The sequence below is a fragment of the Electrona antarctica genome (genome assembly GCF_951216825.1).
Source record: "Electrona antarctica genome assembly, chromosome: 18".
In the NCBI taxonomy this organism is placed as follows: Eukaryota; Metazoa; Chordata; class Actinopteri; order Myctophiformes; family Myctophidae; genus Electrona; species Electrona antarctica.
Genome location: NC_136799.1, coordinates 14,856,795 through 14,873,840, shown reverse-complemented (window position 1 = coordinate 14,873,840; position 17,046 = coordinate 14,856,795). Strand labels below are relative to the sequence as shown.

The 17,046-nt window shown below is 40.9% G+C and overlaps 1 protein-coding gene across 1 annotated transcript; it reads left to right on the top strand.

The window, feature by feature from the left end:
* Window positions 1-250: 250 nt before the first annotated feature.
* On the top strand, window positions 251-17,023 carry g2e3 (G2/M-phase specific E3 ubiquitin protein ligase). The gene is made up of 16 exons (XM_079527273.1): window positions 251-375; window positions 1,388-1,472; window positions 1,905-2,002; window positions 2,654-2,755; window positions 3,350-3,474; window positions 5,353-5,524; window positions 5,971-6,077; window positions 6,705-6,821; window positions 7,799-7,923; window positions 8,115-8,223; window positions 8,833-9,132; window positions 12,639-12,796; window positions 13,550-13,734; window positions 14,464-14,636; window positions 15,526-15,737; window positions 16,107-17,023. The coding sequence occupies exons 2-16, from the start codon at window positions 1,406-1,408 to the stop codon at window positions 16,580-16,582; spliced, it is 2,526 nt and encodes an 841-aa protein (XP_079383399.1). The 5' UTR covers window positions 251-375; window positions 1,388-1,405; the 3' UTR covers window positions 16,583-17,023.
* The last annotated feature ends 23 nt before the right edge of the window (window positions 17,024-17,046 follow it).

The following is a 17,046-nucleotide window of genomic DNA, read 5'->3' as shown; positions in this document are numbered from 1 at the left end:
GCAACGAATGGTGTCTGTTTCCTGTTTCTGCACAAGGAGGGCGAGTGTATTTCCAAACAGTTTTGTATACCCAGCACCCTAATCAAGGGAACTTGTTTCAGCTGGAGGGGCACTTTCTGACGAGGGAACCTCCTGAGAGCACTTCAAGTCAAGGGACTGGTTTCAGAAAGGGCCCTAATCTGGCTGGCAACGCGAGACTACTCCCAGCTGCTTGATACGTCACTTCCGCCGGAAACGGAAGAGGTTGTACCTCTCGGTGTTTTGAAAAAAGTGCGAAGTTTAAAAACAGCTGCTTTTAATTTCCCACCCAAAAAAAGTGAGATTTAAAGAGAAATGACCTACAATTGAAATACCGCGACTCTACACACACAACGGGTATTTATATATTCTTGTACTTGTGTTTATGTTCTGTTTGATAACATCGTTATTAGTGTATAGCTAAACTTTAGCTTCGTCTATTGTGTAGGCTACGTGAGCGGCGGGGGTACACCTCTTTCTTATGGCGTCGGTTACAGGATCATTGCTCCAAAAGAGCATCAATCATCGTTAACTTATTCATGCACAGATCTGTTAATACGATGTATATTTGAACATGTCAGACTAATGGTTTATTTATTCCAAAGTAGTGGCTGATGTTTAGTGTGAGAATAGCCTTGTTGGATGAAGACTGTCTATAATTAGCCATAGCCCCTTTCGGGTACCATTGTTTACCTTTTTTGGAGAAGTTGGACGTCCCAATTATTCATATTATGATGATGACGTTTTTTTTTAATCGAGTCTGACTTACTTTCGTAGCTATCGTAGATACGAAAGTAAAAGTTATACTCGATTAAAAAAAGATGGAAAAAAACCTGATGAATTGAAACTGGAGGACCCTGATGTAAACAAGTCTTTCTGGTTTTATCCTCGTAGCAGTTTTTGTATTGACCTTAAGCTATATTGACCTGTACTTTCGTTTGAACTGTACCCATTCCAACGGCTGACCACTAAACCACAACACAGAACCCCATTGTTATTGTGAAACCTTTGCTGGTGGCTATTGGAATATTTATGTTAGTGCTTCACAATTAATCGAAAAATTTTGACACCTATGCAATCTCATTTTGTGAAGAATCGTGAGGAATAGCGCAGCACTTATAAATATTTTCATGAAAAAAATGAGAATCGTGATCTCAATTCTTGTGGAGGAAAAAAAAATCGAGATTCACATTTGAGCAACAATCGTACTTTAATTAAAGTTATTATGGCTAAGATAAGGTGATGCAACTCCTCACAGTAGTCAGAATTTGCATGAGGTGGTTTTGTAGAAAATGGTAGCATTAATGATTTATAGTGAGTATTCATAATTTGTGAGAATAATGCGCCTCCTGATGTCTCTTCTTAACAGGGAAACTACACAACAATCATGGTGAGGAAGAGAGACCGACACAGCAACCAGATTTCCATTCCCCTCTCGGGGGTCGCAGAGGACTGTGAGTAAAAGAGACAATTTAGTAAATACATTATTACATGATGTCATACCTTAACATGATACAAATCTAATGTAACTGTATTTGTATCAAATATCATGTCATACCATAACATGATACAAATCTATGCAACTGCCTGTGTGGGTCTATTGCAATACTAGCGGTGGTACTTCCCAAACCTTTTGGCTCGAGACCCAAACTAGTGGAAATAAGTAGATGTATGTCAGGTTTTCACCTGACAAAAAGGGATACTTACTCACAGTCAAAAACGGGCACCACGTACGACCCAGTGTTTGGTAACTACTACTGTAACGACATTTCATTATTTACAACAACGACTGATTTGAATGCCGATCTGCATTGCATGAAAGAGAGACACAGATCATGCGATGTGACTTCAGCATCCACGTGCTAAATATTGCACTCTTTCTGTAGGCTGTGTTCTCTGCAAGCACAGTGACGATGACCCTGACCGGTATGGCGAGAAGGTGACTCTGAAAGAGCACAAACTCACTGTCCATTACTTCTGTCTGGTAAGTGTGTGTGTGTGTTAAGTGGTCAAATTGGTGGGCTGCAAGGCCTGTCACAATTCAAATTGTGTCACAAAAAACTACATCCGAACGGAAAAGTTGCATTTGATTGCACTGATCAACGTTAAACGACATTAAACTCACTTTGTCACTCACTTTGCCACTCGATTTGCCATTCACTTTATGCATGTGCATACCCTCTATTGATTGTCAAGTAAAATGTCATAACCCTGACAGCCCTATACATTTTCAGAGCATGTTTAGTAACGATCAAGAATCAACCTGTTGTGTTTTGTCTTGGATCAATGGAACTAACGCAGTTTATACTTTTATTTCCTATCACAAAGACATATATTGTATTAGTGTTATATTATCAATAATATCTTACTGTTTTGCCAATTATTTGGCTACCCCACTCGCAATAAATATACTCATGGCTCATCAGTGGGTCCCGGGTTGAACATGGCTATCTGAAGGTGTGTATGTGACGTCGTGTTTGCTATCTGAAGGTGTGTACTGTATGTGACGTCGTGTTTGCTATCTGAAGGTGTGTATGTGACGTCGTGTTTGCTATCTGAAGGTGTGTATGTGACGTCGTGTTTGCTATCTGAAGGTGTGTACTCACGGTACTGTATGTGACGTCGTGTGTTGCAGCTGATGTCCAGTGGCGTGTACCAGAAAGGGGAGGAAAATGAGGGTGTGTGTGGTTTCCTCGTGGACGACATTAAACAGGAGGTGCGGCGTTCTTCTCGACTGGTAGGTCACTCAGCCTTTTTTCCAAATTCAGAACAACAGCTTTCATTATGAGTACCACACGACAGTCAACAACAACAGTGAACACAGGAATATAGAGAGGTGCATTGAGTTGTTTTTGTATGATTTGTTTCTAGGTCTATCTCGTTGCTGTCGGGCAGAAACCAAACTACACTGATTGTTACCTCTTAAATCCTATACGTCATTGACCGGGGTTCCCCCAGAGCTCTATACTTTGTAACTTGGCTTAGTTAATTGTTATAATTTAGGCATTTAGCAGATACTTTCTCTCTACACCCAATCTATTTGCCAAAACCAGCCGAGCTACAAGCTCACAACGCAACAGCATTTGACACACTGTGAGCTTGTACATCGTCTTTTTTTGCCGAATACTTGCCTATTATGACATGTCCAGAATAAGGACGCTAGCGTTCAAGACAAGTGGTTAATTACATTAAATGACATGCTGCATTGCATTAAACACAGACTGTGGTGTTGATGACGGTCTGTCTGGCGTTAATCTATCTATAAAATCAAAGGTTTGATGTGTAAAGACTTGTAGAAAGTTGATCATGTTTTATTCTGTATTATGTGTAGACGTGTTCGGCTTGTAAGAAGAAGGGCGCGTCAGTGGGCTGCTCTATTCGATCGTGTAACAAGAAGATTCACTTCCCCTGTGGAAAGAAACTGCACTTCATCTTCCAGTTCACCGACCTCTTCCCGTAAGTCAAATTACTATCCAACGCCTGATCTATACTAGTGCCACTGATGATGATGTACACATTAAGCATAACTGTCTCTCTGTCTGTCTATGCATACCTGGCTGTCTGTCTGTAAGGCAAGGAAAGTTTTATTTGTGTATAGCACCTTTCACCCAGTTCAAAATGCTTTACAAGGCATAAAAAGGCATTTAAAAAAAGAACAGAATTAACAAAGCACAGAAAGGTCAAAGTGTAAATATACATTTTCTAATCTGTTAAATGTCACCCTATGAACTTAATAAACATGTGTTTGTCTACTGTATCTACAAATACAATACATACAAGATACAATACTTGATATACAGGGTTTCTCATAAACCCCCCTGAACAGAGGTTATGGGATTCCATAGACATGATATACATACAATATTACCAAGCTGTTTTAGTGTTCCCCTGAACACTTTATGAACCCTATTGTTTGGAGTAGAGTCCCTAAACCCTTTTACTCGTATCTTCACTCCTCCTTCCTACCTTTCCTTGGTTTCCTTTCTGCCTGCAACATAATACTCTGGATCAACATAACAGTTTAAGTGTACATTTTATTCTGACCCCTCCACGAAAAGGCCTAGTCCTGACCCCTTATCCATCATTTATACATTATGGATAATTACTAGGCATGTCCCGATACCGATACTTGTATCGGAATGCCCTCCGATATGCCCTTATTTGGTCATATCGGAATCGGCAAGTACGCCCCGCACCAATCCGATACCACATTTTATTTAATCACGTGATGCGCGCAGCACGGTGAGACGGGGCCGCCGGTATTGAAAACGCGCATCTCCAGCCGTAGGTGTGAACGGCTTTGCCGACGTGCGAATGGGGGACAATTTAAAACAAAGGCGGCTTGTTGTAGTTTGCAACTAACATAAATTTGCATGCACAAGGGCTGCCAAGTAGGCTATCTTTTGTTGTTTTTCTTTCTCCCCCCTTCTAAACTGACTGGGCCACGGTGGGCTGACGCTCATAGTAACTTGCGCCATGGGTGGAACGGGTGGAAGAGTTTGGTTACATTTTAAAAGACAAGAGGGGAGCTAAATGCAATAATGTAGCACAGTTGTTAACTTAATAAGTAGGCTACATGCACGAAAGGGAACATTTCGACAATGCATAGGCATCTGTCAATAATGCATTGTATTAAACCCAAATGTATCGCATTTGGGTTTAATACAACTCTGTGCATGTCTGCACCGAGTCGAAAGTGGGAGCCGTCAGCTGCTGCAGCGAAACAACAATCCACGTCCAGTGTCGTCCACCCAAGGCATGCATGGTTTGCTTGCCTTGCTACCCAGCAAGACTCCGTTGCCATCATTCATAATCCAATTCCGTTTGGGAAACTCAAAACTCCCTGCCAAAGTTATAATAATAATTCGACTTCTCAGTCTATCGTTGCCGAAAAGGCAGATATACAAGCTCACAACGCGGTGCAACCAGACGCAGTGTGAGCTTGTAGAATGGCTACCGTAGTGTGGACTTAAACTGTTATTCTCTAGTACTCGTATATAAAAAAAGTAACCATTTGCATTGACTAAACTAAATATACCCCCCCAGGGATCTGTACTTGTTAACTTAATCAGAATTTAGGTCAACTGAAAATGTTAATTTGCACCAGTGAGATTAAACGCTTTGTCAGCAGGTGTGCCAAAGATGGCACAAAGGGCTCCATCTACATTGACACGTTGAGAGTGTGAGAATGTTTTGCAAAATAGTAAAAAAAAAAAAAAAAAAAAGTCAAAGAAGTTTAGGGATAAGGGGTTTAGCGGTGACGAATATGGAGCCCAAAGTCTTAACACCCTGTGTGTTGTCTGCCTGTCTGTGTGTCTTTCTGTCCTTCCTCAGGTCTTTCTGTGCAGACCACAGTCCAGTGCAGTCCACAGACTCAGCCCCTTTGGACCTGAGTCTTCCTCAGTCCTGCTCTGTGTGTCTGGACTCCATCGAACCCACACTGTCCTACAGCATCCTCAAATGTCCTGCCTGTCATACCAGCTGGTTCCACAGGGACTGTGTCCAGGTAGGACAAACACTGTGTGTGTGTGTGCGTGTGCGTGTGTGTGCGTCACTGTTTCAACCACTGTTTCACACTGATAAAGGGTGAATACTACCAAAATGTCTGTCGCTGTCGTCTCAATTTGAAGCATATGGAACAATATTTAAAACAAGCATTTTTATTTCGGAGTGCAAGAGTTGATCAGACCACGACGTGAACTCTACTGTCCCCCTGTTCTATGCATGTCACAGGCCAACACAGCAGAGCGTGTAGATTTTTCTTTTTTTGGGGGGGTGGGAGGGGGAGAAATTTGGTCTAGACTAAATTGGGAAAAAAGGCGGATTAAGTATAGTATAGACTTGGCCTGCGGGACCCTGGTAAAACAAAAGTATAGAGTTTAAGTGGTTAATGGATTACAGAGTTTACATTATTTCACATAGTTTTTGTTTGCTTTCTTTTCTGTCTGGCAGCACCAGGCCCAAAGCGCAGGTCTTTTCTTCTTTCGATGTACGCTGTGTAACAACAAGGAGAGCTTCCAACAGGAGATGCTGCGCATGGGAATACACATACCTGAGAGGTAATGGCATACATATATCTATATATCTTTTATATTTTATATTGTATTGGTATATTAATGGCAATGCAGGTGATTTATTTGATTTTGTTTTGTTAAAAGGTAATGTTACATTGTTCTATATTCCCATATGAATCATTGCTATTAGAGTTTGTTCATAACAAAAGGTCCCCCCCCCAAAAAAAAATATATATATCTTTTTTATTATTTAGTAAACGGAACATAAATTGGAATACCAATTTCATCCAAATAGGAGAGAGAACTCTTACAGGATAAACACGTGGAGTTGAAAGTGGTGAAAAGAATTGCAGACAAAATTGGAATTGGCTCAATATAAAATTGAAGCTGATAAATGGGATCTCATTCCTAATTGGATTCAAATGGTAACCCACCTGAAAATGTATTTTCTGTTTTATTTATAAGTGCTGGAGAGACGGGGAGACCACTGTTACTGGACCAACACTATTGCAATGATTAGTGTATTAGAATATAGAAATGTAACTACAAAACAAAAGGAAAAAAACAAATCATTTTAAACAAAAACTTGCTAGTATGCTACACATTATAGTACAGCTTTATAAAACTTTCAATTAATTTAATCGTATTTTCATGTGTGTTGCTGACCTGTAGAGATGCATCCTGGGAGTTGGAGGAGCATGCTTTTGAGGACCTGCTGGAGGTCTACCAGAACTGTGATGCTTCCATCTGCCTCTGCACGGACGGACGCACACACGCTGCCAAGTCTGGGTATGTTGTGTGTGTGTGTGTCGGTGATCAGTATGTTATGTTGTATGACATTACTGTCTGGTGGTGGAACTGGAAACCCTGAATGTCCAAAACTGTTACTTTGCAGGAAATGTTGGAAAAAAATAACCTGTGTTCCAATAGATCCAATATAGTTATTTAGTCACAAACTCTTGTTAATACTTTTAATTGGGTCAATATTTATAAAACTCATACGACAATAAGCCTCTACGACTTACTTACTTTTCCCTTCCAAAATAGCAGATCTATACGAAGCGTTGTGAGCTTGTAGATCGGCTATTTGTTCTGCTACTTTTGTGTGACACTAGTATGAAGAAGTTAAAATACGGATTTACCAGGTTTCTGTCTGACTGATCAGTGTGTTGTGGTGGTGCTGTCATTGTGTGGTGCTGTTGTCTAGGTGATATTATGTGAATCAATATTGTGCTGTTCTATGGAGAAATTATACTTTTCTTGAGAAGGTGGATGCAAATGGATGTTTATTATAGAATAGATCATGAAGCAAGCCAAGCGAGTAGCATCTTAGCCTAGAAAGACAAGAAGCCTTCGCCCGTGTCCTCTCTGGCCGTCTCGTCACATCATCCTCAAGCCTCTCATATCGTTCAGTGTCTTTATACATCTCTCTCTCTCTCTCTCTCTCTCTCTCTCTCTCTCTCTCTCTCTCTCTCTCTCTCTCTCTCTCTCTCTCTCTCTCTCTCTCTCTCCCCCCTCTCTCCCTCCCATGAGGGGGGTCCCATGAGAAAGAAAACAATGAGCAGGATTTCACATCTACTTGTTTTAGGGTGGTAAAGTCAGATCAAAGTAATCGCCACGCTGCCCTGAGGATACTGATACTATCTCAAGGAATTTTACAGCAGAAACTTAAAAACAATGAGATTGAGATACATCTTGATATAGCTATTTCATATTTTCCATGGCACTGGTACATGATCAGCTGTGTTATTGTGTACACTATACAGGCGGTATGCGGTGGTTCGCTGCAGGCTGTGCGGCTCCAGAGGAACACACCGGAAATGTTCGGATCTGGAGCTACACACTACAGACTGGGCTTGTGACGAATGCACTCTGGCTGTAGATGGGAAAGGTAACTTTTGTGCTTATTTTATTTGTTATAATTGTGATTACTTGTTTTATTATGTTGCTTGCTGGTTCACGACCAGTCATTAGATCCATCACTCAATCAAACTGTCGGTCGATGAATGATTGATTGTATATTTGTTGTCAACTAGTCAATAAAATCAATCAATCAATGTGAATCTACTGGTCCTGTTCCAGCCTCTGTCATCCAGAGAGGAGGAGGTGTTTCTCCCGAAAAAGGTCAGAGGAGAAGTCTCCTTGCCAAACGACAGCGCTCATCTCTTCACTCCACTGCCCCTTGTAAGAGGTAAAAAGCCAATTTTCTTCTTATCCGTGAAGGATTTATAAAGATTGTTTTTCTTTATAGAGGCCTACTGTAAAACGGCTACTGTGTTGTGCTTTCTCACCGGCTAGTGCTGGAGTTTCCCAAATGGTGGTTGCTCTTTCAAAAAATCACACCCCTGTGAAGTGAGGGGCGCTCTTATCATCATACATCATCTCATTATCAACGAATGGCACATCTCCCACCCAATCACACTGGCCAATCAAAATTTGCGTCTTCAATGTTTGCCTGTGTTTACACACAAAACTGGGCATAGGAGGGGCTAGAACTCCTCAAAAATATTCTGTCCAAACCATTTTCTATAATTTGGGGCCGTTTAAAGCGGTTTCACCAAACTTACCATGGTCACTGTCACACAGTCACCACCTATAGTCCCCTTTTGAGCCAAACAAAACTGAAGGATTATCATTCTTAGTATTATCAGATAATGTGTGTACAATAGTTAGATCATTTTTAATTGGTAATAAAGTTTCTTTATTTTGTTTTGTAAATGGATCTCTGCATCTTTTCCCTTCCCCTCCCTCCCTCTGTCTCTCTCTCTCTGTCTCTCTCTCTCTCCATTTTGTCTTTCAGGCCGTCTCTGTCTACAAGTACTTTAACTTCAGAAGAGCTTCTCCAATCTTTAGCCCTCCAACTCACCTCCACCTCTTTCCACTCTCAGCCCCAGTCTTCTTCCCCACATGCCCCTCGTCCCATCCACCCCCAGTCCCCGTCCAAAGTCCAAGGACAACCGGCTCCTTCCCGTTTCCCCCATTCCCCCTGCTCCCTCCCCCCCGGTTCCCCAGTAGAGGTGAGTGGAGACCAGGCTCTGGTTGCAGGGCTGTCCCTTCTGAAGAGACCGGACTTCAACCCAACACACAGACTGACAGTCAGGTCAGTGTTACAATACACTTAATGAGATCCTTTTTCAACTCACTCCAGTCACTGATCTGCAATCGGGCCTAAAGTCGCAACAAAATCCTACCTGATCCCATGTCTGTACAGGACTATATACTCAACTAAGGGTGAAACGATTCATTAAGTAGTGGATTAATCAATCAAAAGAGAATTTAATAACATGAAATGTTTGTAACTGAACAATGTGCTATTTGAATTTCCAACTTCACCAAGATGTTAAAAGCATGAACAGTTATGGTTTTGACTGCTAACATTGATGATTCTAATTCTCAATCCGGTGCTATTTCTTTCTTCTAATTTTATGGTAATGTTCTGATCTAAATTAATTACATAGATTAATATAATAAAATACAATGGGCATATGCATTGATTATAAAGATAATTGGGTAACCCTTCATTTTACGGTACGGTAATTACCAGGTAATAATAGGTAAGTACCTGGTATTACCTGGTAACAACCAGGTAGTAGTTATAAGTATTTACCCATTAATTACCTGGTAATTACATGGTAACTTCCAGATACATTACTCAGTAATTACTATGTAATTACCAAGTATTACCCAGTATGTATAACTATTTACTGTATAATCTCCTGGTAATTATATGGAACTTACCATGCTAAATGACACACTGGTTGCCAGGTAATTACCAAGTATGTTCCTGACAATTACCAGGTATTTATACGTTTTTACTATGTAATTACCAGCTAACTACCCGGTATTTATAAGTATTTACTCTGCAACCAGGCACGATACCCTGGTTGCAGGTACTATAGGTATGTAGGTACTATAGGTATAGTATTTTCAACAACTACCAGGTATTTACTCTGCTACCAGGCAAGTTACCCAGTAGGTACTAGGTCATTACCAAGTATTTTCCTGACAACTACCAGGTAATAACATGGTAACTGTATTCACTGTGTTTACATGGGTACTACCCATGAAACACGTGGGCAGTAGCCTACCAGGGAATTACCAGTTGTTACTAGGTAATTTCCTGACAACTACCATGTAATTACCTGTCATTTCCTGGTAGGCTACCCATGCGTTTACATGGGTAGTACCCATGTAAACACAGTGATTACAGTTACCATGTAATTACCTGGTAGTTGTCAGGAAAATTACCAGTTGTTACTAGGTAATTTCCTGACAACTACCATGTAATTACCTGATAGGTATCCAGTAAGAAAGGAGGAACTGTACTGTGAAAGGAAGTGTGCTCTATTTCCATGATATTACCATGTACCTACCTGGTAATTGTAGATTATAATCCTCCCCATTACCCATCAGGGTGTATTTTGAACTTTGAACTTTGAATTTTGAACTGGCAATAACTGTTAATTACCAGGTATTTACTGTGTAAATTAACAGGTAAAACCAAGCAAGTTACCGTGTAAGAAAGGTGGAATTGTACTGTGAAAGGAAGCGTGGTTTGTTACAGTGAAAGTACAGGGTTTTACCTGTTAGTTTACACAGTAAATAATTGGTAATTAACAGTTATTGCCAGTTCAAAATTCAAAGTTCAAAGTTCAAAGTTCAAAGTTCAAAATACAAAAAATACGTTTACATGGGTACTACCCATGGCAATAACTGTTAATTACCAGGTATTTGCTGTGTAAATTAACAGGTAAAACCTTGCAAGTTACCGTGTAAGAAAGGTGGAACTGTACTGTGAAAGGAAGCGTGGTTTGTTTCCATAATATTACCCTGTACTTTCACTGTAACAAACCACACTTCCTTTCACAGTACAGTTCCACCTTTCTTACACTGTAACTTGCAAGGTTTTACCTGTTAATTTACACAGTAAATACCTGGTAATTAACAGTTATTGCCATGGGTAGTACCCATGTAAACGTATTTTTTGTATTTTGAACTTTGAACTTTGAACTTTGAATTTTGAACTGGCAATAACTGTTAATTACCAATTATTTACTGTGTAAATGAACAGGTAAAACCAAGCAAGTTACCGTGTAAGAAAGGTGGAACTGTACTGTGAAAGGAAGCGTGGTTTGTTTCCATAATATTACCCTGTACTTTCACTGTAACAAACCACGCTTCCTTTCACAGTACAATTTCACCTTTCTTACACGGTAACTTGCTTGGTTTTACCTGTTAATTTACACAGTAAATACCTGGTAATTAACAGTTATTGCCAGTTCAAAGTTCAAAGTTCAAAATACACCCTGATGGGTAATGGGGAGGATTATAATCTACAATTACCAGGTAGGTACATGGTAATATCATGGAAATAGAGCACACTTCCTTTCACAGTACAGTTCCTCCTTTCTTACTGGATACCTATCAGGTAATTACATGGTAGTTGTCAGGAAATTACCTAGTAACAACTGGTAATTTTCCTGACAACTACCAGGTAATTACATGGTAACTGTAATCACTGTGTTTACATGGGTACTACCCATGTAAACGCATGGGTAGCCTACCAGGAAATGACCAGTTGTTACTAGGTAATTTCCTGACAACTACCATGTAATTACCTGATAGGTATCCAGTAAGAAAGGAGGAACTGTACTGTTCCTTACTGGGTACTTATCAGGTAATTACATGGTAGTTGTCAGGAAATTACCTAGTAACAACTGGTAATTTCCTGGTAGGCTACTACCCACGTGTTTCATGGGTAGTACCCATGTAAACACAGTGAATACAGTTACCATGTTATTACCTGGTAGTTGTCAGGAAAATACTTGGTAATGACCTAGTACCTACTGGGTAACTTGCCTGGTAGCAGAGTAAATACCTGGTAGTTGTTGAAAATACTTGGTATACCTATAGTATACCTACATACCTATAGTACCTGCAACCAGGGTATCGTGCCTGGTTGCAGAGTAAATACTTATAAATACCGGGTAGTTAGCTGGTAATTACATAGTAAAAACGTATAAATACCTGGTAATTGTCAGGAACATACTTGGTAATTACCTGGCAACCAGTGTGTCATTTAGCATGGTAAGTTCCATATAATTACCAGGAGATTATACAGTAAATAGTTATACATACTGGGTAATACTTGGTAATTACATAGTAATTACTGAGTAATGTATCTGGAAGTTACCATGTAATTACCAGGTAATTAATGGGTAAATACTTATAACTACTACCTGGTTGTTACCAGGTAATACCAGGTACTTACCTATTATTACCAGGTAATTACCTGGTAGTTACTTGGTAATTACCGTACCGTAAAATGAAGGGTTACCGATAATTGTTGCAGCCTTACACTTGCCTTGATTGATTGATTGCCAGACTGATGTTTTTATTGACAAAAATGCACATGCATGGACAATTTGAACATATATTTTTGCACATACTACTGTATCTGTCAAAAGAATGAAACAAACACGCGCAAGAGCTTATTTTCATTGTGGTCCTTTTCTGCTGTGAGAAGATTGTTTCCCGATTCTTCCTGTCCAGTCATGTATGTTGTGGTGTTTTCTTTGTCAATAACTCGCCGACTTCTGTATTAAGGTTCAAAGGCAGCCACAGGACTCCGTTTCCCAGCACCCCTTTCGGCGGTGATGATGTGCCCAGGCGTTACTTCCTGAAGCTGTTGGTAGAACAGATCCAGAAGTGTCCTGTGTTCGAAGGTCCAGACAGACACAAAAACCTGGCGCTGGATGCCCAGGGTATGTCTAGACTGTGTGTGTGACTGTGTGTGTACTATATGTATAATTGATGTTCAGTCTGAGAGCGTGTATCTTGACACGGCTGTCTGCCTCAGTAACTGTATGTATGTGGTTTGTAGAAACTGTAGTAGGGTTTTCTTTGTGGGTGGTTTTAGCAGCGGCGGTGCAATCTTCTGTACCGTAATTTGGACATTTATGAGTGTTTATACTGTTTTCAATAAAGGCCGGCGAATTCACAGAGCATCAAAACCATTAATATTTAACACCTTTTGTGATCAATAATATGTGATGCTTTGTAGATCGGCTACTTTTGGCAACAACACTGTCAAAGTACTTAAATCAGGCTTTACTCTCACGTCATTGATCAACATGGGAGGAGAAGGACAGCGTGGAAAGTGTACCGAGTGCAAAATACCGTTACCCCTGGCCCTGTTGAAGGTGTTCTGGGAAGAATTTGCACCAGCGGGAATATATTCCTAGGGCTGACCAATAAATATATACATGTATTATATTGATATTGTGATATGAGACTTGGCTATCACGATGCGTTGTAGATCTAATGCTTTTTGTTACTTCTGTACATCAAATGAATAAATGTCACAATATGTCAAAGTATCAATATAGCTCAAGGTATTTGGTAAAATAAAATATGATATTTGATTTTATCTATATTGTCCAGCCCTGGTCCCACTGTGACAAACCTAGTGATTAGTAAAGTGATGATTATGCTAATCTGTGTGTCTGTCCAAGCAGCTCTCCGCGAGGACCTGTACTATGACGTAGGCTGTCTCCTGGCGTTGGCTCTGGTCCATGGAGGACCTCCTGTCCGGTTCTTCTCCCCGGCTCTGTTCCAGTGCCTGTTCAACCACCCCAGAGACTCTCCGCTCACGCACACACACATGACGCACGACACACACTGCACACGGCAGGTCAACATGGTGAGTCATTCTACAGCCAATCGTTGCCGTCAGGCAGAAACCCGGCCATCGACGGTATTCTCACCTTTTCTGTTTTACCCGTAAATTAATGCCCCAGTTGATCATACTACAGCGTCACACAGAAGTATCCAGAGTAGCAGAATGCTGCCTGAATCGGCACATTTTGAGCTTGTAGATCTGCGACTTTCGCCGTTTTTGAATTTGAACCCTGAAAAGTACCGGTTTCCATCCGACAGACGATATGTATCGTTCACTACTATTTCTGCAATTGTTAACACCCGCAGCTTTCAAGTATGGCTTGACTCACTGACTGGTCAACTGACTGGAATTGTTTGCCTATCTTAACTGGCTAGTTATCCGATACCGTGGTTCTCAAACATTTCATATCGGAGACCCCTGATTGATATGTTTTAGGCCACAGACCCCACATATGAAAAGATGTTCTTTTCAAGGATTTATTTTCCCAATTCTTTCAAAATTAGCCAAAGTGGTTAAACTGATAATGATACATATTGAACTAATTTATCTTGGGGACCCCCTGGAAACCGTGTGGGGGTGCCTGCCTGGACCCCACTTTGAGAACCACTGATCCGATAGATTAGCTGTACGAGTGTACGGCCGACCGACTGGCTAGTTATCTGACAGACTACAGACTAGCTGTACTGTACGGCTGTTTGTTTGAACGTGGTATTGATGGAATGTCCGTTTGATTGGCTGACTGTCTTGTAGATAGCAGAGGCGGGGTCACTGGAGGACCTGAAGGAGGCCGTAGCATCGTGTCGGCAGTTCCTGGAGGTGGCCGGCTGTCGGCGAGAAATCAGCAGCCTGGATGACAAAGAGGCTCTGGTAGAAGATCTCGTGAACTTCACCATGATCACCAGGATGCAGCTACCACTGCAGAGGTGTGTGTGTGTGTGTGTGTGTGTGTGTGTGTGTGTGTGTGTGTGTGTGTGTGTGTGTGTGTGTGTGTGTGTGTGTGTGTGTGTGTGTGTGTGTGTGTGTGTGTGTGTGTGTGTGTGTGTGTGTGTGTGTGTGTGTGTGTGTGTGTGTGTGTGTGTGTGTGTGTGTGTGTGTGTGTGTGTGTGTGTGTGTGTGTGTGTGTGTGTGTGTGTGTGTGTGTGTGTGTGTGTGTGAGAGAGATTGTATTACTATACTTGTGAGGTCCCCACAAGTATAGAAAAGTGTGAGAAATAGACATTGAGCACATTTTCCTGGTCCTTACAAATATATCATTGTTATTTTTATGGTTCGATTTGTTTTAGTTACTATTAAGAAATAATTCAGTTTGGGTTTAGGATTAGACATGTGTGGCCCTATCTTGGGTGCGCCTTTCCCTTTATCCCTAAACTTCTTTGCCATATTTTACTATCTTGAAAAACATTTTTTAAATAGTTATATTTTTAAATGTTTTTCAAATGGTAAAACATGGCAAATAAGTTTAGGGGTAAGGGGTGGCGCAAAATATAGCACTTAGAGTTTAGTTTTAGGGGATATCGTCTGAGTTATACCTGATTTATACTTTGTGTCGTGCACATAATAAATAATATAATATAAATAACCACAAGCTGACAGTTTGTCGCTGCTATCTGCTAATTGATTCATAAAATCACTGTCCTAAAATGTTGATGTCCTCACAAGAATATAATTCAAACACACGAGTGAGTGTGTGTGTGTGTGTGTGTGTGTGTTTGCTATGCTGACTGACATGCACTTTATTGTTTCTGAAACACAACAGGACTTCACAGTAAAGTTCAAACTGAAAATGACTGTCATTTTTCTTTCTGTCCCTAGGCTCCGTGAGGGTCTGTGCACTCTGGGTGTGTTCAATCAGGTCCAGCTGTTTCCAGCTGTGTTCTATGCAACGTTCTGCAGTCCAGCAGATAAACTGACGGCTCACAACACAAAGTGGCTCTTCACTGTCAACTTCTCCACGCAGACAGACAGGGCGGAGAGAGAGACGGCTGTCTTCAGCTACTGGAGACACTTTCTCCTGGAGTGTGAAGGTAAAAAACAAATCACATTAGTACTGAGAGATACGACTTCAAATATCACCATTATTTCAAACTTTGATCTCAATTACAATTAATCACCTATTTCCCCCATTTTTGTATGACTTTACTACAAAGTATAATGCAGGGTTAGGTTAATCAGACTAATCGATTTAGTTGATTTATAAAAATAATTCTATTCAAATTCTTCCATATTGATTCGATATATATAAGACATTTTAATATAATGAAATAACATGCTTTTTGATTATCCGAGTAATCTACTAGAGCAAGATTAAGTCTGTTAGAATTTCAAAATTTCTGTTTTGATATATTTCCGGTTTATTGCCCAGGCCTACTTCACATGAACTCTTCTCTTCACAGTTGGTAGGAGTTCTGTATCTCTCCAGGACCTCCTGCTTTTTGTTTCTGGGGTGGAGGAGATTCCTGCCGTGGGTCTCTTCCCTCGTCCCACCGTCGGCTTCCGCCACCCCTCCTCCTCCCACAGCAGCCTGGGAGATGACGGGGAGAAGGCGGAGGAGAGATTGAGAGCTAACGGGAGGAGAGGAGGAGTAGGAGGTGTCTCTCTGCTAGACGTAGGAGAGTGGGACAAACGCAGAGGTGGACATAGGAATAGTTCTGCCCGAAAGATGAAAGACGAGTCCCACACAGATGGAGGGATGGACTGTGATGCTGCAGTGGAGGGATGTGCGAACGATGGGAGGAGGAATGGAGATGATGTTTGTGTCTCTCCTGTGGTGGATCCCAGCACAAACAGTCTATCTTTACCTGTGGTCTCTTCATATCCGACCTTTAAGGCCAGCATGGAACTCACTGTACACAAGTACACAAACACATGAATGGATAGATGGAGGTAATGATCGGGGGGGGTTTATGCATTACCGTTCCTTATTTATTAGTAGGCCGTTCATTTACAAAGAAACAAAGTTGAAATGAGATTAGAAGATTTCTTCACGACACAACGGTGGGTTAGCCAGATTGAGGGATGGTAAAAGCTTTATAGATGTTACCTTTCATGTGTTAACCTGAGAATCTGAGAGAGGAGGATCAGAGAACTGGGAAAGATGATCTGGCCTTCAAATGAATGGTGCTAAATTCTCATTTTCAGTTATTTTTTTTACTGAGAATACTGTTTATATCATATAGTTTGTTTCTGTATGTCGATGACATAATTTATTTGTATCTCTATAGTTGTTATTCTCTGGCTGAGTGTCATGATAACCTTTGTCATCGTCTCAAAAGAAAAACGGATCTTTGTGGCACGTTTGTTTGCATTTGCACTGTGTCGCCTCACCAGCCACTT

Excerpts from the sequence above, each read along its gene's own strand:
- g2e3 (XM_079527273.1), top strand. The coding sequence starts at position 1,406 with ATGGTGAGGAAGAGAGACCGACACAGCAACCAGATTTCCATTCCCCTC. Across the intron at positions 2,756-3,349 it reads TGCGGCGTTCTTCTCGACTG|ACGTGTTCGGCTTGTAAGAA; the intron begins GTAGGTCACTCA and ends TATTATGTGTAG. Across the intron at positions 5,525-5,970 it reads TCCACAGGGACTGTGTCCAG|CACCAGGCCCAAAGCGCAGG; the intron begins GTAGGACAAACA and ends TCTGTCTGGCAG.